This window comes from Macrotis lagotis, chromosome 1 (genome assembly GCF_037893015.1).
Source record: "Macrotis lagotis isolate mMagLag1 chromosome 1, bilby.v1.9.chrom.fasta, whole genome shotgun sequence".
Taxonomy (NCBI): domain Eukaryota; kingdom Metazoa; phylum Chordata; class Mammalia; order Peramelemorphia; family Peramelidae; genus Macrotis; species Macrotis lagotis.
In genome coordinates, this window is record NC_133658.1 from 126,483,925 (window position 1) to 126,506,994 (window position 23,070).

General features: G+C 34.2%; 1 protein-coding gene across 3 annotated transcripts in view; it reads right to left on the bottom strand.

The window, feature by feature from the left end:
- Positions 1-23,070, bottom strand: part of PPP3R1 (protein phosphatase 3 regulatory subunit B, alpha) — a 98,380-nt gene that overhangs the window by 38,333 nt on the left and 36,977 nt on the right. For all 3 annotated transcript variants that reach the window (XM_074207526.1, XM_074207507.1, XM_074207516.1), the window contains exon 2: positions 14,480-14,519. In XM_074207526.1, coding sequence (XP_074063627.1) covers positions 14,480-14,519 — 40 coding nt within the window. The remainder of the gene's footprint in view (positions 1-14,479; positions 14,520-23,070) is intronic.

Here is a 23,070-nt window from a genome sequence, read left to right on the forward strand (position 1 = left end):
TTAATAACTCCTGATGGCAGTTCAAGAAATTCAAACTATTCATAGTCACGTGAAAAAATGTTCCAAATCATTAATAATGGAAGAAATGCAAATTAAGGCGGCTCTGAGGCCTACCCTCGTCCCCATCAAATTGGTAGTTGACAAAAAAGAAAAAAATGACAACTGCTGGAAAAGGCAGTAGGAAAACAGGCACACTGATGCCCTGTTGATGGAGCTATGAATTAGAACTGCCTTTCTGGCAAATAATCTGGAATTATGTCCAAAATATCACCCTGAGCAGTGCACTTAACAGGCAAAGACATGAAATAGAAAAGGCTCTCAATGTATACCAAAATACATATAGTAGGGTTTTTTTATGTTATTGTATAGAACTGGAAATGGTGTCCAAAATTTGAAAACAGTTGAACAAGATATATAAATGTAATGGAATTCTACAGTACCATAAGAAAAGGATAAAGACTTTCAGAGAACCAGGGAAGATTTGCATGCACTGATTCAGAGTAAATTTGTAGATCTTAGAGAATGATTTAACTTAAATATAAACACTAAAAAAACGAACAATTTTGGAAGACTTAAAAAATTCTGATCAGTTACGATTCCAGAGGTTTGATGATGAAAGCTAACAGGTGATGGATTAATATACAAGAGATACACATTGATTTAACATGACAATGCTTATTGGTTAAAAGTAGTTTATTTTTTTGGGGGGGGTGAGGTAGTGGAGATGAGAAAGGGGAAAAAAGTTTGATAACTGAAAAAATAATCCTGATGATATATATATATATATATATATATATATATATATATATATATATATATATATATATATATATATAAATTTATACAGGTCACTTTACAGGAAGGACAGTATAAAAAGTTCTCCTACTAGGTCTTGCTTAAGATTGAGCTTTAGAACCACTTACATGCCACTCTCTTCCCTTTCTAACATTAGGTTTGTAGAGGGATCTCCATACATTTCCATCTCAATCCTTGGATTGGAATGCTTGAAGAGTTTAGCTAAAATATCAAGAGATTACATAAATAAAATCTGTTTTTATTTTATACATTCAATATAAAAAATTAGGAATCTGTGTTTAAAACACACCTTCTCAGTTAATTTGTTATTTTCTATGCTACAATCACAAGACATCTACTTGTACCTGAAATCCTTTCTATCCTAATTTTACCAGAAGGTTGTCCTATTATTTCTCCTGTCACCAGTCTTCAATCTATTATCTACTAACTCCTTCTCCATGCTTGCAATCATACCTAGATTTTCCCTATCTCTAAAAAAACTTTCACTTGAACTTGCCATTCATTCAAGCTAGTCTACTTCTTTCTTCTCCCTTTAACAATTAAACTCTGTTCTCTGAGCTTTAAAAAATATATCAAAGGTTTTGGGTATCATCATTTTCCTGTCAGTATTAAAAAGTTTGTCTTACTGTGACTATCCCTACTGTCCTTTTCTTTTGTCTTCCCCAACCTTCATGATAAATGTATTTCTATACCAAATTGGGGGGTGGGGGGAGAAACTCCATTCCTCCTTCCACATATTCTTCATTTATCTCAAGGGAGAAATATCAAGTTCCACCCTCTTCTTTTTCCTACCCTTCAAAATACTCAGACTAGTTATTGTAACTACCTCAATACTTTAGGAAAACATAAAGATTCTGAAGGGGTATTTATTTCTTCTCCCTTTGTTAGAATATTAATGTTGCATCACATAGAGCCTTCCAGTTACAAAAACTTACCTTTCTAAATTTCCTTGCTTTTATTTCAAAGTGACTACTCAGCCCTAGTTATTTTCATCAGAAATGGGTGCAAGTCAAGGGTTATTCTCTGAACAATTTATTCAGCTTTGCAGGTAAGAGATTATTATTGACTGTTAGCCTAACATTCTTTTACCTTTAAGAATATTTGATTCCATAATCTCCTCTTGATTATAGTAGAAGGTGCTGCCAGGTAATGTGTATTCCTGACAATGGTTCCTTGGTACTAGCTATTTTTCTTCTTACGTGGGATCTCTGAATTTTAACTATGGCATTCCTATTTGGCACTCCTATTCTTTCAGGAGGTGATTTACAGATTTTTATCTTCTTTATGATTCTAAAAGACTTTGAAATATAGTGGCTATTGTTTTTTCTCTTTAATTGCAATTTTTAGAAAATCCTTTGATTCTTAAATTTTCTCTTTCCAGATTAGTTGTTTTCAGTATTTGATATCTTATATTTTCTCCTATCTTTTCTAATCTTTTGATTTCATTCCAAAATAACTGTCTTAAGAAGTTACTGATTTGTTTGGTTTATTCTAGTTTTCAAGGAGCCTGTTACTTACTTGGATAAGGATACCACTTTAAATTCTCCTTCCAATTCTTTCCTCAAGGGCCTTGATTTCATTAAAAAATCCCTGTAGAAGATTTATTTTTCCTTTGAGTTTCTGCTTTGTTCAATTACTTTCTTCTTCTAGGCTGAATTTCTTCTTCTAGGCTGAATTGATTTATAAATAATTTTTTTTTTATTCTGGCCAGTGTTTTCTTTCATTTCTCACCTCTCCAATTTTAGTTCCTTAATTGTGGCTTTATGCCAGGGCCAGTCTCATCCCATGCTTCTGGACAGAGCTGGCTGGCTGTGCTTGGTCTTGTCCTAGGTCACCTGGGTTCCTGTACTGACCTATCTCCTTTTCAGGGTTAGCTACCCCACCCCTCTCACCTCATCTAGATCTCAAGAATTCAGCTACTCAAGGTCCTTTACAGTGTCTCAAGACAAAGTACCTGAAACCTCAATGTCCATGGGCAGTGTTTATTTGAGGTACTGATCACTGTTAGTCCTAATGACTTCCAAGGTCCCTACTGTGGATTTGGGATTACTCTGGGACTTTCATGGTGATGCCCTCTGCTCCTGTTGTCTCTGGACAGAGTTTCTTTTATTATTGCTTATGAGATTTTAGCTGATTTTTTGGGGTACAGTTTTGAAGTAAAAGCCACTTAATATAGTTTCTCTTTGGATTTCTTCATCATATTCAGTTTAAGGCCAATTTCAGGTTAAGATCAGGTATTGGCAGCTGGGGGCTCTGTCATGTTGGTTAGAAGTCCACCTTTGGTACAGGTTGTTCCAAATGTCTGAAATACATTTCATGCTTCTCTCTGCCTCTCAAAAATTCTGTTCTCCAAAAACATCAAAAATAAATAAATAAATAGATTCTGATCTTCATCAAAGGTTCAGCTCAGGTGTCAACTCCTCTATGTAGCCTTCTGTAAACCCCCTAATTATTAAGTGTGCTTCAGCAACGCAATTTAGAAGACAGAATGCTGGACAGGTTGATAAAAATTGTATAAGAATTTCATCTCCAAATGATACAGTCTATGGAACACTATAAAATCACCAAAACCCACTGAGTCTTAGTTTACTTATCTATAAAATGAGATTCATAATTTACACTTTAAAAAGTTGCTTTGAAAGTCAAATGAAAACACATGAAAAGTAATTGCAGACATAAAGTATCATATTAACATCAGCCATTACTATTATTACTATTATTATTTCTCTCATACTACCTCATATTAATTCTATATGCAGATTAAATATCTCCAGTAGAATGCAAACATTTTGAAAGCAGAGATTCTAATTTTTGTTTTTGTATTCCAAGATCCTAAATGGGGACAGGAAGCTAAAAAATGTGGACTGAATTAAAACAAAGAGAAAGAAAAAAATGTGTATTAATAAGTAGGATCAAAAAGAGAAAAAAGTAAGTACAAAAAAAGTTCAAAGAGAGGTCTATAAGGAATCTGATGAGAAAGATAAGGGATAGAGTGGAGGGAAGGAAAATTTTCTGTTAGTTTATAATATTTGAACATTTCTAAGGTTAAAAAGTTATTTTTTTTGCCTATTTCTTTGAGAGGAAAAATCTTTTTTCCCCATTTTCCAAATAATTTTCCAATTAAAGGAGTAGGAAGCTGTTATTAAGCTTTATTGATCAACCTGAAATCCAGCCCTTTTCAATGAAATATTCAACTGTCAGTAAAGTCATGCCATTCTCACATTAAATATAAAAATGGGAGAAAATAGTTAAATACTTGCTGATAAGGTGTCATATTAGATCAATACCTGGATAAGAACAGGACAAATTTACTGGCTTACTATCTTATAAAATCCTGTTTCTGAAACTTCATTTTCAAGATCAATTATTTAAATATATTTAGGACATAACAGATTTAGTAGCACAAAAGAACTAATTTAAATGGAAAAATAAAATATGAAGAAGTAACAGTCAATATTTTTATTAACACTAAAAAAAAGAACATATTGCTCAATCCTGAATTATTGAAGTATAATGTAGCTTAGAGCTTTGTATAAGTGGCATTCAATGAAGAGTGACAAGCAAAAATGTTACCAAATAAAAATGAGCTTTCTAAAGATGGAAGCTGTAAAATATTTAATTTTGATTTTTCCTTTGTTTTTTATAATTAATTATTCATTTCAATCTTTGTTGTCTGAGAGATTTTTAAACTATTTGGTTAAATTTCAAGAAATTAAGTCTTTTTTTATTTCTTCTCAACTGTTAGCTATAGACAATACAATCAAAATGGGAAAAGCACAAAACTTAAGTTAATCAATCAATCAACATTTATTAAGCAAAGTTGGGAAAATATGACTTCAAATTCCAAATGGGTCATTTATTAGCTGGAAGAACATGGGCAAGCCATTTTATCTCTATAGTTCTCAGTTTCTCATTTGTAAAAACAGATAAAGTAGGTTATTTCTAAGACACTAACTCATTTGTAGAACTGAGCAAATCACAACCTAAATGTGGATATTTAACTATATAATGCTAAAAAAAACAACTGCACTATCTACACCTCACAAGATTCTTATGAGGAAGATTTTTTTAAAGCATCATGTTAATCGTGAGCTTATTTTGAATAAAATGCTAGCCAGAACATTTATTATGTCATAGTCCCTTGAAAACATAGACATTAAGGAAAATACAAACATTAAAGAGTATCATCACTGTCATTTTGAATCTATAAAAATACTTTCTCCTCAGACCTTGAAGTTGTTAAATGAATTAAAATTTCCTCTCTCGCAAACTCTTTTAGGGTCATATTTTCTATGTGATATAAATTTCATAAAATGAATTCATCAACACTGTTAGTTTATATAATTTATCAAGCATAGAGTCTACGAAGTTTTAAAGTATAGTCAAAACAAATGTAAATTTAAAGTATTATTTAGATTAGTCCACAGTTTTAGGTCTTTTAAAAATCATTTATCTAGAGTTGAAATGGGCTTTTAGAGGGCACCTATATTAACCTCTTCATTTTACTGATGAGAAAACTGGATGAGCAACCTTTATCTCTGTCCTTTTCTTTCTTTCTTTTTTTTTTCAGGTTTTTGCAGGGCAAATGGGGTTAAGTGGCTTGCCCAAGACCACACAGCTAAGTAATTATTAAGTGTCTGAGGCCGGATTTGAACTCAGGTACTACTGACTCCAAGGCCAGTGCTCTATCCACTGTGCCACCTAGCCACCCCTCTGTCCTTTTCTTACAAATCTTTAACCAATCATCTTTTATCTATCTATTTATTTATTTGTTTGTTTTTAGGGTTTTTTTGCAAGGCAAATGGGGTTAAAGTGGCTTGCCCAAGGCAATTATTAAGTGTCTGAGACCGGATTTGAACCCAGGTACTCCTGACTCCAGGGCCAGTGCTTTATCCACTGCGCCACCTAGCTGCCCCAACCAATCATCTTTTAAATAAATTCACTACTACTATGAAGAATAGAGCATCAAGTCTGCAACTGAGAAGACCTGACTTCAAATCTGGCCTCAAATACTGACTAGTAGGTTTGCCTCAGTGAGACCATATTTGTCTTATTTTACTCAAATAAAAATGGGGATGACAATGGCACCAACAACCCAGGGTTGCTGTGAGGATATCAAAAACTTTTAAGTCTTAAAAAATTATCTTCAAGGGAATGATTTTTTGCTTTCCAATTTAATTTTCTCTAAAAAAAAAAAAGAAAAACAAAGAAAAATTATGTTTGATTCAGGGTGGCAAAGGGGAAGAGGGAGACTACAACTGTAGTAGAGCAACATTTATAAGGAAAAAAATCAAGGAACAAAGTATTCAGAAGTGTTAAAAATAAGAGATTCAATATTTCTTTGATTTATAAAGAGGGCTAAAGTAGTTAAACTACCTCAAGCCCCCAATTCTGCTTTAATTCGCTATTACATTATTTTATGGTAAAATAAAGAGTTAGAAAAAGCTAGAACGAAACAATAGTCTTTTTTCCCCTGCTTCTTGAAAAAGCAAGTGCTCATCTACCAAATGGAATGAAACAGAATGGGTGATCTGCCATCAAGTTAATCATCTTCTCCTGCCCAACCACTCCATTGATTTCTATTGAAAGTTAAGTTTGGCCCAAGATGTAATATTTAACAATGCAAAAATATGCTTTTAAAATCACATAAAAATTGATAAATATTAGAAATACTTAATATTGATAAAATAGTATTTTCTGAGTTCTATAAGTGAAAACAAAATTTTGGCAGCATAAATACAATAATAGTTTCTTTATCTGAAGTTCACCTGTTCAAAATACAACAGTTAACTATCTTCTTTCCTGTCCCCCCCAAAACCCCCAAAGATTTATTAGTAGTAATAACTGATTTCTCTAGATTCAGGTATTTAATACCTGGATAGCTTAACCCTGGGGCCACAGTTTAACCATTGTTCTTTTCTCAAAAAAAAAACTAATATAAACTTCAGTGGCTTCCTGTAACTTTCAGAATCAAATATATCTGCTAATTATTTGAAGACCTTCATAAGCTGGTCTCCCCCATCTAATAACTTCCTCTTTCCTGATCAACTCTGTGATTTAGGGACACTGGCTTCCTTGCTGTTCTCAAAAGATAACTCTCTTCATCTCCCAATTCCATTCATTTTCAGTGGAGGACCCTCATGGGAATTTTTTCCCTCTTCATCTTCACCTTCCAGCTTCCAGAGCTTCCTTCTGGTCCCAACTAAAATTCCACCTCCTACAAGAAAGTCTTTCACCACTCCCATTGCTGATGTCTTCTATCAAAAATCTCTACTTTATCCTGAATAGATCTTATTTATACATGGGACTATTGTTGTCTTTTTACCTCTAGTGTTTAGTTTGGTTCCTGGCTATAATAAGTATATAATAAATGATGGCTGGCTGAACTGATCGATTCAATACTTATTTAGAATATTTATAAAATTTAAATTACCTGAATTCTCAACCTGAAAGGAAATAGTTGTTAGAGGCATCACTGGGAAATCATAGTTACAAAGTCCAGCAGTAGCAGAGTAGCCAGAACAAATATAAAAAGATTTAAATTCTAAATGGTCTCAGGCGATCATTCTTCATTACAGTTGGAGTCAACAGCTACTAGGGCAGGTGTAGGCTCATTATCCAATTAGAGTCTGGACAAAAATCAATTTAGTAGATTGTGGTAACACACAATGATTTACTGAATTGATGGTTTATGTCTTATTATAGATATTATTACCACATCAAACTATATATTTGGAAACTATCTTTGTGATAATTTAACCATAACACAGTTATATCCAGGCATTGGTAGGACTCTGAGGTTCCTTCCAATACCCAAATCTAATGTCAAGAGTTCTGTTTTGGAGAAATAATCTCACTATTTTACAGTCATACTTATAAGGCTGATATGGCAGGCTGAAGGCACAGGACTTTCAAATTCTCTGTTATTAAATTTATCAATTACAGAAATGAATTTGTTAAGGCAGGTTAGACCCTTTTTATGTCCATGATGGAAAAAAAAAATCTCACACCTTTCTCTACGACAAGGTAGATGAACACAGGCTGTGATCACTTCAAATGATCTGCAAATAAAATTCTAGAGTAAAGCTTAAAACTCTTAATAATATTGTCTTCAGTAGTTGGTTGAATAAGGCTTCTGAAAATGCCTTATTTTACAAAAAGAAATAATCCTTTTGAATTTGATAGTCTTTTCTTAGGTCTTTTAAAAAAGATATATAAGATTTTAAAATAAAAAAGTAATCTCTTCACATCCAATATACTGAGAAACCCAAAGACAATTCTATAAGAAAAATTTCTTTAAACCCTAAGAGTCTGGTTTACTATTGAAACAAGCCTAATGTGCAGGTGTGACTCAATCTAATCTATCCCCTATATTATCTAAAGTAGTATCTTGCACTCAGTTACTCCTCCAAGTTATCATGCCAAGTTACAACCAAAGTCTCGGCTTTGAGGAAATTCACCCCAAGAGTATACATTTCTTTAATTGGCCAGGGAGGCCAGAGGACTCAAGTAAACAGGACATCACAAAGGTTTAATACCACAATGTACTCAGAACATAAGGAAAATCCAATATAAAAAGAGAATCATTTAGGCAATATCTATGCTTCCTAAACTACTCCATTTGCCTTAAGTCTAAGCTTGTGCACACACACACACACACACACACACACACACATATAGTATATGATATTAATTATAAATATTTGAGAAAATACTTTCTTGTGTTATATAACTTATTTCTTCAGGCAAATTGTGTTTGCAGTCATTTACAACCACCAGCAGAAATAATGGATTTTTTTTCCCAGACAAAACTTGGGTTCAATGAGGACATTTTGCAATTTTCCATCAGCAGTCTGGCCTATTTTCTTTCTCCTGCAAAATTCTCCAAAGATTTGAAAATGAAGATCATTTAACTTGCCTAGGGTCACAGCTATTCAGTGTTTGGGGCCAAATTTGAACTCAGAAAGAGTTACTTTTTTGATTCCAGGCCCAATACACTTTTCACTGTCACCCCAGGTACTTACTTAAAAAAAAAAAAAAAAGCTAAGTGCTAGAGATACAAACCAAAGTAAAGCAAAAAATCTAGTCCCTGCCCTTGAAACATCTTCCCAACATAAGTCACCACCCTAACTCAGACCATCAAAACTTTTTGCCCAGACTGTTTCAATAGCTTCCTAATTGGCTTTCTGACCTCTAGTCTTCTACACACTCCATATATCTGCCACACTGATGATATGCCTAAAGCACAGAACTAACCATCACATTCTGCTCAGGGAACTGCAACTGTTCTTTACTGTAATTAAGGTAAAATACATTATTGCATTTAAAGCTCTCAGGCTATAGACTATCTGTGAAGATGTATTATAACATTAGCCCTCTTCACATGCTATACTCTAGTCCAACTATTCTTTGTGGTGTCCCCTGCATGGTTTCCCACCTCTGGTGTCTGTATCATTGTGAAGGCTGTCCTCCCAGGGCTGGAACGAATTCCTCTAATTTTCTTTGTAATTAGAAAGAAAAAAACTTTTTTTTAAATATCACCAACATATACTCCAGAATTCCTCCTTCTCTGCCACCACCACCCCCCCGCCAAAGGGCACAGGACTTTATGAGATATGAGATATAATAAATTATATTTTAAAGAGAAACGGGAAAAAGAAAAAACCCACAGCAAAACTAATAAACATATCAAAAAAGTCTGAAAATATATGCAAAGCAGCAAAATGTTTTTTTCATGATGCAAAGGGGTAAGGAAAATAGAAATCCCTTCTTTCAAGCCATGCTTGTTCTTTGCAATTATGCAACATCACTTTTGAATTTTTAGTTTTTGTGATTCTTCTTTCTACTCACATAGTTATCTTCATGTACCATTTTCCTGGGACAGTTTACTTCACTTTGCAACAGTTCACGTAAATCTTTGTTTTTTCTGTATTCTTCTCTTAACTTCTACTTTTACCTCCTAGGAATCATTGGTTTCCTTCAAAATTCAGCTCAAGCATCCCCTCCTACAAGAAGCTTTTCCCAATCTACCCTTTAAAGTGTACTCTTCAAAATTAAGTTGTATGTATCTACTTATAAGTTGTTCCAAGTTAGACCAATAAACTCAAAGATACATAACCTGAATATTAAAAGTCATGTCATCAAACACAGAAAGTAGAACATATAGCCCTTTCAGTTACCTTTCCTATTTAAAGCTAAGTGGTGAATTCCTAACCAAAGAAGAAATTCAGTATTTATAATAATAATAATGATGATGCCTATTATATACTAGATACCTTACAAAAATGATCTCAATTAATAGTCACAGCAATCTTGCAAGATAGGTGTTTTAGAGTTGGAAAAATTGAGATGGGAGTGATTTGCTTAGAGTCACACAGTAAGTATTTGAGGTCGAATCCTCACTCCAGGACCAGTGCTGTAGCTCCCACAGCAGCTAGTTGCCTGTATTTTATGACAAAATATATAACAGATAATTTTCATGACAAGAAATTGAAAAGTTTTTACATGAGCAAAATCAATACATCTAGTCTAAAAAAAATACTCAAGAAAAAAATTCTTTGCATTAAACATCTTTTTATAAGGGCTTGTTTGATAAGGGCATTAGAGTTCAAAAAGGTGAGACCTAGAGCCATTCTCCTAAGGATAGTGATCAAAGCATATGAACTGTAGTCAAAAGAAGATTTGCAAGCTGTTAAGAATGCTGGGGGGGGGGGCAGCTGGATAGTGCAGTGGATAGAGCACTGGCCCTGGAGTCAGGAGGATCTGAGTTCAAATCTGGCCTCAAGCACTTAATAATTGCTTAACTGTGTGACCCTGGGCAAGTTCACTTAACCCCACTGCCTTAAATAAATTTTTAAAAAATCTAAAAAAAAAAATGCTCTAAAGACAAAATAGAATGACACAGGTTTCATGTAATACCTACCAAATGGGTAAAAATGATTAAAAAACAGGGATCTTAAGTGTTGGAGAAACTTCAGAAAGATAAGTATACCAACACTCTGAAGGGAGAGCAAGTGAATTTTCATACCATCTTGGACAGTGATTTGGGATTACACTGAACAAAGTGATTGAAACAACTTTACCCTTTAATCCAAGAATCACATACGCCCCAAGGAAATCCAAAATAGCCCAATTTATATCAAAACTTGAGTGGTAACAAAGAACTAGAACTCAAAATACAAGAAATATTTATTAGGAACTGAATGTGCCAGGCAGAGTGTTACTCTGGAAAAACAAGGAATGAACCAAACTCCATTTTCAAGTTTACATTTTAATGGGGCACACAGGAACTTCTCAGATAAATACATACAAAATAACTTAAAAATAGTCAAATTACAAGGTAGGTTGGAAGGGCAGGCAGTAGCACTTGGGAGATACCAAAAAACTTTCATGTAGAAAGTGGTGTTTGAGCCGGATTCTGAAGTAAAGGAGAGCCAAGCTCCATAAATGAGACAGAAGTGAAGCCAGGTTTGGGGATGGCCAGTACAAAGGCAAATGGGTGAAGATGCAGGATTTTGTGTGAGAAACAGTTGAGGAGTCAGCTTGGCTGGTTTCTAGAATGCTACAATATTTGTTTGGACGAAATAATGAAGGTCTTTAAGTTAAACAAAGAGTTTATCTTTTTATCCATAAGGCAAGAAGGAGCTACTAGCAGTAGACAAGGGACAAGGAGGCAGTGATACAGTCAGATCTGTATCTATTGTAAACCATTTTAGTAGCTCTCCATAGGACAGACAGGAATGTGAAGAGACTTGAGGCAGCAAAGTTGAGAGAATGACTAACAAATGGCCAGAAATCAAAATAATTGGAGAACTGTTGCTGTGCTCCAAGAAGTGACAAATATATAAAAATCTGAAGAATGGAGAGACAACATAAAATGATGCAGAGCAAACAAACCTGGAAAACAATGTACACAAAGACAACAAACAAGAAAAGAATGAAGCAATCCCAATGCAATCTGATTGATTTTAAAAAACAAACAAAAAACAGACCCAGAGGGGCAGCTAAGTGACACAGTAGATATAACACTGGCCCTGGAGTCAGGAGGACCTGAGCACAAATCCAGCCTCAGACATTTAATAATTACCTAGCTGTGTGACCTGGAGCAAGTCATTTAACCTCATTGCTTTGCCAAAAAAAAAAAAAAAAAAAAAAAAAAAAAGAAAAGAAAAAAACAGACCCAGAGAAGTATTGCAAAAATAATGTTGAAAGATATTTAACTCCTTCCTTTATGCAGAATTGAGGGATTACAGAAATATAATATTGCTTATATTTCCAATCATTACTTATGTATTGGTAGGTTTTGCTGACTTCCTTTCCCTGCCTCCTTTTTTTATTCTTACTTACAAGGGTGGCTCTTTGGGTGTGGAGGAGTTGATTTGGAAATGAAAATGACATGAAATTGATATTTTTTTCAAAGAATATTTTATTCAACTATCATTTTTAATCTAAAAACAGATCTAAGAATTATGAATCAGCTGCTAAAGACATCATGTCAACATCTTTGGCCAAAAATTTTTTGAAAAAGCTGTCAATCAAAAAAAGGTGAGCATCACCTAATAAAAGAAACAATATTCTACCACTATTTAAAAATAGTTTTTTATAAACTCAGAATATCATTTTTTCTCTCAAACCTCAAAAAAAAAAAACCAAAAACTACAGGCATACTGGAGATGAAAAGCATGTGAGAAGTACAACTCAAATTATTTAGAGTTTTTAAAAAGCAGTAATCTTGTCTGAGGATATAGCAAATTATTTTATTTAAACAATTCTTAGAGAAAAAAACTGAGAGGGTATATACACTCTAACCTTTATTTCTGTAAAGCTGGCTTTATAATTTTACTTATATGGTTCCTATGTATATCTTGGTATAGACTCCCAAATAACTTTATATATTCTGTAGTACTGTCAGTGAAATCTGTCTACTTCATCTTACTAGGTCTTGTAGGCTATGTGAAGAAATACATATAATTGATGTGGATTTATTTTATAGCCAGCAACTTTACTGAAGTCAACATTACAGTTAATTTATTCTTTTAGGTTTTTCAGAAAGCCCATCATATCCTCAGTTTTATTTCCTTTTTTTTGTCTAGGCTTATTCCATCACTTTTTTTTCGTCACACTGCTTTAATGATCATTTCTAGAATTATATAAAATAGTGGAGACAATGGTCATACTTGCATCACCCCTGATCTTACTGTGCACTAACTGGACCTTCTACCTCCTTGAAAGATGGAAGCATCTTCTCTTATTTTCTTTTAAGCTATTTTATTTTGCATTAACTTTTAATTTGTATGGGGGGGTTGTTGTGTGTGTGGCTGTTGTTTCTATTTATAATATTACAGTCAGTGTGGTTTTTTTTTTGCTCTGCTTTATTTTGGATCAGTTCATACAGCTCTTTCCATACTTCACTACATTCATCATTTCTTACAGCATTATAATATTCCATGATATTTATGTACTTGAATTTGGCCATTTTCCAATAGAATAGCATCTACTTTGTTTCCATTTCTTTGCTATTATAAAAAGGGTTACCATAAATATTTTGGTGCATTTACAGATTCTTATATATGGTTTAGTTGGAGTATAATCCCAGTAATGGAATCTCTGTATAAAGAAGATGGATATTTTATTCATTTTATTTGCATAATTCCAAATTACTTCACAAAATTCTTTTACTAATTCATAGCTCTACCAATAATGCACCTTCCCCCACATCCTCTCTCTATAAATTTTGGTCATCTTTGCCAATTTGCAAGGTGTTGTAAGGTAAAACCTAAAGGTCATTTTGATGTACATTTCTCTTATTAGTGATTCTGAGCATTCTTTCATGTACTTCTGAAAACTTTGTAATTCTTCTTTTGAGAATTATTTGCTCATATCTTTTGACTACTTACCCATTGGGGAATAGCTATTGGTATTACACACAAATACACACATATATGTTTATATCCACACAAATATACACAAAACAAAATTGTCTATTGTGTGTGTGTGTGTGTGTGTGTGTGTGTGTGTGTGAGAATATTATGTAGCTTCCTTAAATATCCTTTAGCAAACTGTATTTTTTGCTACCCCTGCTTTTTTAGGTCAACTGAAACACAATAGATTTTGCTCCAGTTCTTTATTTTAATTGCTTAAGTGTGTAGTTTACAAATGATATTGTTGAAATAATATTATTAGTTCTGCTAGTTTATTATCTTTATGTTAGAGGAGTTCATGCCATTCATAGTTTTGATTATTAAATATATATTTCTATCTATCCTATTTCCTGCATTATTTCCAAATCCATTTTTTTTAAAATTATATATCCTTAACCCTTTGTGCTGTCAGAGGTAGTAACAGGTTGGATAATTATATTAGCATATGCTATTAATTCATGTTCTTAATGTTTGAATTGGCCCAACTAAAACTAAATTTTCCATCAATGAATGGAAGTAAATTTAATCTATTAAAGCAACAGAGTAGTTTATATCAAAAATTCGAGAAAAATCAACCCTGAAACTAAACGACCAAAAATCATACTTCATTTTTTTAAAAATAAACACAAGTAAATATGTTAAGAACTTATAATTACTCTCCAAATTTGGCATCAGTTTTAAACACTTAAAATTTTTGACTTGGTTTTAAAAAGGTCAAAACATTAATAATAAATTTAACTTACAATGTGAGCACATTTCCAGGGGGTAGCTTGCTTCATTTCCCTGAAATTAAAAAAAAGTTTGATTAGTCATAACTAAATGTAAATATTTTAATTCAGAACATTTGAAATGGATTAAATGGAAAAATTCTGTTTCCATGCCAAAAACGAGATTTTATTAAAAAATCCAAAGTAAATGTGTTTTAATAACAGTTCGGATAAATCTTAAGATAATAAGTAAAATAATACACAAACACACACAAACCCCTGAACACTTTGTCATTGTTATGATCAAACCTGCTCTAAAAAAAGCATGAGAAAATAAATTTTCTTCCTTTCTTTAGAGGTAAGGAGACTAAGGGTATGAATCATTACAAAAAGAAAGAAAGAAAAGATGATGCACTTCCAAGTCCAGTGAGTAACAAGATGGCAGACAAGACATGTTTTCTGATTACCCACCATTTCTCCCCATAAAAGAAATTACATGCCAAAGATAAAGCAATTTCATGTGTTTCCATTGTCAAGGATTCTAAGAATAGAAACAACACACACACACAAAAAAAAAACCCTAGGGAATTATGTTCACTGACCAACTCATTTAGTATCCCTCCCCACTACCAATAATGAGGGTGTGCTAAAAGACTCAAGGTCACCACCACCCAACAGCAAAACCTACTCCTATATCTCAGTCCTTTATCTCCTCTTTCTAGAGGCATAAAAATCCTAGTGCCAGGCTGTAGAAGTTTTCTTGGACTTCAATAGTCAAGTGAGTCATAGCCTTTCAAATGGGAACTCTACCCAGAAGCACTAATGCTGGTGCCAAGCAGCTCTGAACAGCTAAAAGTCTGATAAAAAGAACTAAGGAGCAGAGGAGGTGGTACTGGTCACCAGGACAAGACACTGTGTGCATGGGAGCAGGGAGCTGTGCTCCAAAGGCTGAGGTAAGAACACAGCATTCAGATGGAGTTAGTTCTGACCTCATAAAATCAGCAGGAGCAGAGACCTTAGCTGGTAAACCATGAACTGTCTAGAATGCAAAGAAGCTAAGTTGTTTTGAGATCTATCCAGTCTTTAGGGGACAGAGTCAGAAGTGAACAATAAGCCAAATATGGGGTGGGGGGAAGGCTCAAAGTTAACCAAACATTCCAGGATGAAGCAATCTCAAATTATGTTAAATTCTTGAACATAAACAGTTAAGTCAACAGGAAAAACAGTAATAACAAAAATATGACCTCTTGATCTAGGAAAAGCTGCAAACATCTATAAATAAAGAGCAAAATGTAGGAAAATGATCTAACATATGACATGGACAGAGAGCTCTGTGGGAGTGATAACATATAACCACAATACTCTGTTCCTACAATCTATGTCCTGCAACGCAAATATAATAAGCAAAATAGAAAATTTTGAATTTATAACAGTAAGCCTTACAAAAGAAACAATAGAGATAATTGGGAATTCAAATGTAAGTGAAAGACAATCTAGAAGAGAAGCAAAAACATGAACATCAAAATAAAATATGCTCACAGAGACAACCCAAGTATCCATAGATCTCCCAGAAGAATTTGACAGGACAAAAGAACATCATAATGAAGGATATATTAGAAGAGAACTGTCCAGAACTTCTGAACATAGACAATTTAATTCCAATGATAAATAATTCTCAGATTGCTTCCCCCCCAAAAAAACATAAGACTATAATTCAATCCAAATATTAAGTTCTGCAAATGATAAAATCACTTGCAAAAAGCAAGACTATTCTTCACCCACTAGAAAAAAGGGTGAGGGAATGGAATAATGTGTTCCAAAGAGCACAGGAGTTCAGGATGCAGACCAGAGTGAACTATCTTGAAAATCTAAGCCTAACTTGACAGGACAAAATGATGACTGCAATAATAAAGAAGAGTTTTTAATGAATTGAATAAGATTATTTGCATCTCAAATACTCCAAACCTCAGAAATACAGGAAAAGTGAAATAAATGCAAAGCAATAGCAATGAGTGTCAACAGAAAGACCAGTTAAAGAGAATTCTTTCAAAAGCATCTTTTGCGGAACTATATTAAAATACAGGCAGACACAAGAAAAGGACAAGATAATAGAGGAATAAATTTTGCACTGGGATCAAATCAAGGGTTATCAATGCGGGCAAAGTGACATTTTTGATCTCAGGAAGAAAAGCCTACAGGGGAATAGGTAAAGGAGTGGGAGGGGGGGAATTAAAAGAGGAGGAAAAAATGAGATCTTAAGGAAGGAGAGGATTCCATGGATCAATGATCCTTTGGGTGAAGTGAAATGAGGACATTGTATTACTTAAAGACAAGAAGTTTTGTTGCATGAAGTCTGCTTATCCTGGGAGGAGGGGAGTTGGTACCTCTGAGGGAAAGTGGTACCCAGGAAGGTTCCAGGTAACATAAGGGGGGAAAAAAGATCACAAAAATGGATACAGATAGGCATTGGAGGAGAGGTTTCTTATAATGTGGCACAATTAAAAAGTAGAATTCCTATAAGGCGGAGGCAGAAAGTGCAAAGAGGGAAAAGCCTAGAAAGGATCCATCAGAAGCTTTGATAGTGAGAAGAAAGATTAGATGATTATTAAGGCCAAGAATCAGAGAACAAGTATTTAGTAAACAGAAAGAAAAGACTAATATTGGAGTGAAAGAAATCCTTTTTTAAAAGATGTGCACACACACACAAAAAAAAGAAATTAAAAAACTAATGAACAAGATAAAGTAAAGATAGAAAAGGGGAATTTGATTGACTAAGGGAAAAAAAGAGGACAAAAATGTTTAACCAGATAAAAGCATGTGAGAGAAAGTAATAAACAAAACCCTAAAGGAAAAGAAAAATGAGAAGAAAGGAGCAGGAGTGAAGGGAAGAGAGCCAATGGAGGGGAAAAAAGATTAAATAAAATAACTTACAGAATGTAATACTTTGTTTACAGCAGAAGAGGCAGAAAAACAAATTCAATTTTAGACATGGAGGAAAATATAAACCTTTTATAACTTAAAATGTAAATACATTAGACAATCTAATAAAACAAAAGATGAAATATCAGAGAAAAAACAAAACCCTACAATCTGTTGTTTATAATTAACACATTTTAAAAAACATACACAAAATAAAACTGAGGATAGAAAAAAATTTACTATGCATTAAGTGAATCCAAAAAGGCTGTCTGAAAAAGCAAAAATATATAAATGTTGAAAGGGGTATTAAGCAGGCAAATTATTAAACAAACAATAACAATAATAAATAAACTTATACACTCCAAACTCTTTTGCATTCAAAATCATAGCGTCCACCTGAGCTTCAGGAAGACACAGACAGTAAAACAACAATGATAGGAAACTTCAATACCTTCTTACAGTTTTTGATTAAGGCATAACAAAAGCTAAGTAAAATGGAAACTCTAGACTAAAGTTTCTGAAAAAACTAGAATTTAAAAACTTATGGCATCTTCTAAAAGGACAGCAAATAAATATATTTCTCTGCACCACCATGGAAGTTTCACAAAAATTGACCATGTGCTAGGTCAGAGAAATATTACAAACAAAAAGACAGAAAAAAACAATATATCCCTTACAAACCATAATGAATAAAATAAAATAATGAATAAAAATTGGTTTACAGAGTCACAAATAAAATATACAGACCCAAAAGAAGACTTAATAATAATGAAATCTTAAATAATTAGTGTTCTGGTGCTGAGAAGTGAGCAGAACCAGAGGAACATTGTACACACTAACAGCAATATAATGTGATGAGCAACTATGATTGACTTATTTCAGCAGTACAATAATCAAAGACAATTCCCAAAGTCTTTTTGATGGAGTCAGAGAAGGAACTATTAACTTTAAACGCAGACCAAAGCTTACTATCTTCAATTTTTAAAAGTTGTCATATATTATTCTTTTTTTCTCTAATGTTTTCCCCCATTTCATTTGATTCTTCTTTCATAAAATGATTAATTTGGATATGTATTTGACATAGTTGTACAAGCAAAATCTCTATTATGTAGTAGATTGATTTTTGTCAGGGAGAGGGGGAGGGAAAGGAGGGAGAAAAATGTGAAACTCAAAATTTTACACCCCCCCCCCAAAACTATCTTTGTATGTAGTTGGAAAAATAAAACATAATAAACAAAATAAAACAAAATAAAATATAATTATAAATATAATAAATAAATAATGATATATTATATTAAATATAATAAATAATATAAACATATAAATATAAACAAATACAATAAAAATAAACAAATATAATAAATAGATAAACAAATAAAATAAATAAAATATTTATTAAATAATTAGTGTTCTAAAGAACAAATCACTGAAATAACATTATTATGTAAAAGAAAAGGATAATGATGAAAAACACCAAATTTCTAGAATGTAGAAAAAGCAGTTCTCAAGGGAAAACTCATAATAACATAACAATGAAATAAAAAATACATTAATGAACTCAATATGCATTTTTAATAATTAGAGAACCAACAAACCTAAAATAGCACAAAAGAGGAGATATTAAAAGCAGAGGGGAAGAATACTGGAAACAAAAAAAAATCCATAGAAATGATAAAAACTATAACCCAATGTCAGAAAAGGAAATAGATCTAGCTTAAAAAAAAAAAAAGCAAAGCAATAGTCTTACCAGATCTAAAATTATAACCAGTCAGTCATCAAAACTGTCTGGTATTGACTAAGAAATAGATTGGTGGATCAGTGGAATAGATTAGGTGCAAAAGAGATAGCAGGAAATGATTACAGTAATCTGCTGTTTGATAAACCCAGAGTTGAGCTTCTGGGATAAAAACTCTCTCTTCAATAAAAACTATTGGAAAAATTGGCAGAAACTTGGATTAGACCAACATTTCACACCCTATACTAAGATAAGATCAAAGTAAGGAAGTGATGGATAACAACATTAAAAATAAACTAGATAATAACAAGCCATTCCCCAATTGACAAATGGTGAAGATATGCAGAGGAAATCAAAGTGGTCCAAAGTTATATGAAAAACTGATTTAGGGGGCAGCCAGGCGGTGCAGTGCATAGAATACCAACCCTGAAGTCAGGAGGAACTGAGTTCAAAACTACCTCAGACACTTAATAACTACCTAGATGTATGACCTTGGGCAAGTCACTTAACTCCATTGCCTTGCAAAAACCAAAAACAAACAAACCCCGAAAATTGCTCTAAATCATTACTGATTAGAGAAATGCAAATTAAAGCATCTCTGAGGTACCAACTCACACCTCTCACATGGCCAATATAACTAGAAAGGATAATGATCAATTCTGGAGGAAAGGTGGGAAATCTGGGACACTAATACATTGTTGGTGGAGCTGTGAACTCATCCAACCTTTCTGGAGAGAAATTTGGAACCAGGCCCAAAGGGCAACAAAAATGTGCATACCTTTCGATCCAGCAATACCACTACTGGGTCTCTACCCTGAAGAGAAAAAAGGGTAAAAATATCACTTGTACAAAACTATTCATAGCAGCCCTGTTTGTGGTGGCAAAGAACTGGAAATCAATTTTTAATCTTTCTTATTCAAGTGGTTCAATTCCCTGATGCCTTCAAATGGCCCATATTTCCCCTACACTTAAAAAATCCTCAACCAACCTTCTCACATTGACTCTTCTAAGAGACTGTTTCTCTCTTGGCCTTTTCACTGCCTCCACATTCCTACCTTTCTGGCACTTTTTTGACTCTGTAATCTAAGTCCCAAAACAATATAAACGATGCCCTCCTAAATTTCCAAAGATTTCTTCACTGCCAAATCTGATGGCCTTTTCCCAACCTCTATATTTCTTGATTTTCTTTTTTATCATGTAACTGGTCAACCACCTTTTCCTCCTGGATTCTCTCCTTTCTTCTGGTTTTTTCGTGACACAACTTTCTCTTTGTTCTTCACTCAACACTCCCTTCTCAGTATTTCTTGATCCTTTAGCCATACTGCAATACCTAAATGTGAATAAACTTCTATTCACACTTTCCTGGTGACCTCAACTTCCCCAGGTTTAATTACCATCTCTATCCTATTACTCACTTGCTCAATAAACTATGGCAGCTTCCTATTACCTCTAAGCTCAAATGCCAACTTCTGTGTTTAGCATTCAAAATTCTTCATGACCAGGCTCCTCCTTACCTTTCCAGTCTTTTTTACATGTTACTCCCCTCTGCGCTGTAATCTAACTGGCCTTCTTGATGACTTTATATTTGCCCAAACTATTCTGTCCCAGACTTAAGATTGCTCTTCTTCTTTACCTTTTAGAATTTCTAATTTCCTTCAAAGTTCAGCTCAAACACCTCTGCCTACATGAAGTCTTTCCTAAATCTTCCAGAAGCTAGTGCCTTCACCCCACCTCCAAACAGCAAACCTTGTATTTCATATATATCTCCCCCAAATAATGTAAACCTCTTGAGGACTGACTTTCATTTTTGACTTTGTAGCCAAAGCACCCAGTGAAAGTTCAGGACATGGAACAGTCATTAAATAGATGCTTATTGATTGGATGCCTATTATATGCCACAGACTAGAGACATAAGAACAAAAATGGAACAGTCCTTGAGAGCTTTGCAATAGGGAACCGCTGAGTAGAGAGGGACATAATCAGACAGTGACTGAGAAGATGAACTGGAGAGGGGGCGAGATTTGAGGCAGGCAGACCCATAAGTAATCTATGACAACAGTCCAGGTGTGAGGTGGTGAGGACCAGAACCCATGACCATGTTGGAGGAAAGGAGGCATATTCATCTTCACAAAGGTGAAGTTGACAGGCCTTGGCAACAGAGCTAATGAGGAATCCAGGTTGATAGCCTGAGAAGGTGCTGCCATCTGCAGTAAGAGGAAAAGAGTAGGGAATAGTTTAAGGGGAAAGATAATAAGTCCAATTTTGGTCAGGTCTTTTGAACATCTCATTTGAGATGTCTGGAAAAGAAGCTGAAGATTGGAGGGTCAAAGAAGAGATTGTGGAGGATAGGTGAGATTATTTAAAGAACATTTCTGTCTCCTCCATTCTTCTGTAGAATTCAGTTCATTCTTAAGACTTTAGGACAGGGGCAGCTAGGTGGTGCAGTGGATAAAGCACTGGCCCTGGAGTCAGGAGTACCTGGGTTCAAATCTGGTCTCAGACACTTAATAATTACCTAGCTGTGTGGCCTTGGGCAAGCCACTTAACACCATTTGCCTTGCAAAAACCTAAAAAAAAAAAAAGACTTTAGGACAGCTAGGTGGTACAGTGGGTACAGCATTGGCCTTCAAGTCAGTAGGACAGGATTTTCAATTCAACTTCAGATACTTGACTCTTATTAGCTGTATGTCCTCGGACAAGTCTTTGGTTGTCTCACATTCAGGGCTATCTCCAGGTATTCTGATTGGAATATCCTGGCCATTCGACTCAGATGGCTTTGGAGGAGAAAATGAGGCTGGTGACTTAGCACAGCACCCCTCAATTCAAATCCAATACACATGCTTGTCATGACATCACTTCCCTGATGCCATGGTCTTCAAGAATGAAGGACTATCCATCTAAGTAGCACTTTGAAGATAAATGTGTTCCTATTTAGTGCTTTCTCCTTATAGCAGTCTCCTTTTATCCCAGGCATTATGTTTCTGTTACTTCTTCCCTCAATTTGTAACTCCTATACCTCCCATTCACAAAGGTAGTTTGAATGGCTGCTGTATATTCTGATGCATCTAGATGATTAAGAGGACAGCACTGGAATTTTTAAAAAGGTTATACAGTATTTTTCAACCTTTTACTCTCTAATTTATAAGCAGGTATTTGCAATGTAGAGATAGAGCAGTATATGAGACAACTGTTTATCTTAAAGGATTTTACAACTTAGTTGGAAAAATTTTTTATCCTTAACAGTTCAACTTCTGCCTGAATGTATAAGTAAGCTCTCCATGATTCTTCCCCCCAACACTTCTTCCCCACAATACTATGCTTCTTCAGCTTAGCTTCTTGAACACTTAGATCTTTTTGAGGCTCAGTTCAAATGCTTTCCCCCTCAAGAGGTCTTCACTCTTTACTACTCTACCCAACATCACTCTGTATGTGTTTTGTATGTTACTCATCTATGTGTATACTGTATTACTGTATTGTTATTAGTTGTTTGTTCTTCCTTCTGGAAGAGGACCAAGACATCAGGAAGATGTCATGCACTGCATATAAGTGAGGCAGGGCTGTGCAAAGTCACCAGCCTCACAATCTCCTCCAGAGCCTTCTGGGTCCAGTGGTCAGATATGAATCAAGACAATTGGAGATGGTCCCAGTCCTCCTCAGATACAGCATAGAACTTGGCCAGCTGCACACCATGATCAGAGCTATACATTTCTGGGGCAGAATTTGAACTCTGATCTTCCTGATTTCAAATACAGTAGACTTTTATGGACTATGTATGCCTGACTCATCCCCATGAGACTAAAGGGAATGAGAAAAGGGAAAAATTTTTAAAAATTCAAACAGCTCCAGAAATTTCTACTATGGTCAACTGCTTTGGAGTCTTAAAAGATTCATTTTCACTTTCATCGTACCAAGGAATTTAAAAGTGAATGAGCCAATTGAGAAAATTCTTTAGGCAGCTATAAAGTGTAGAGAG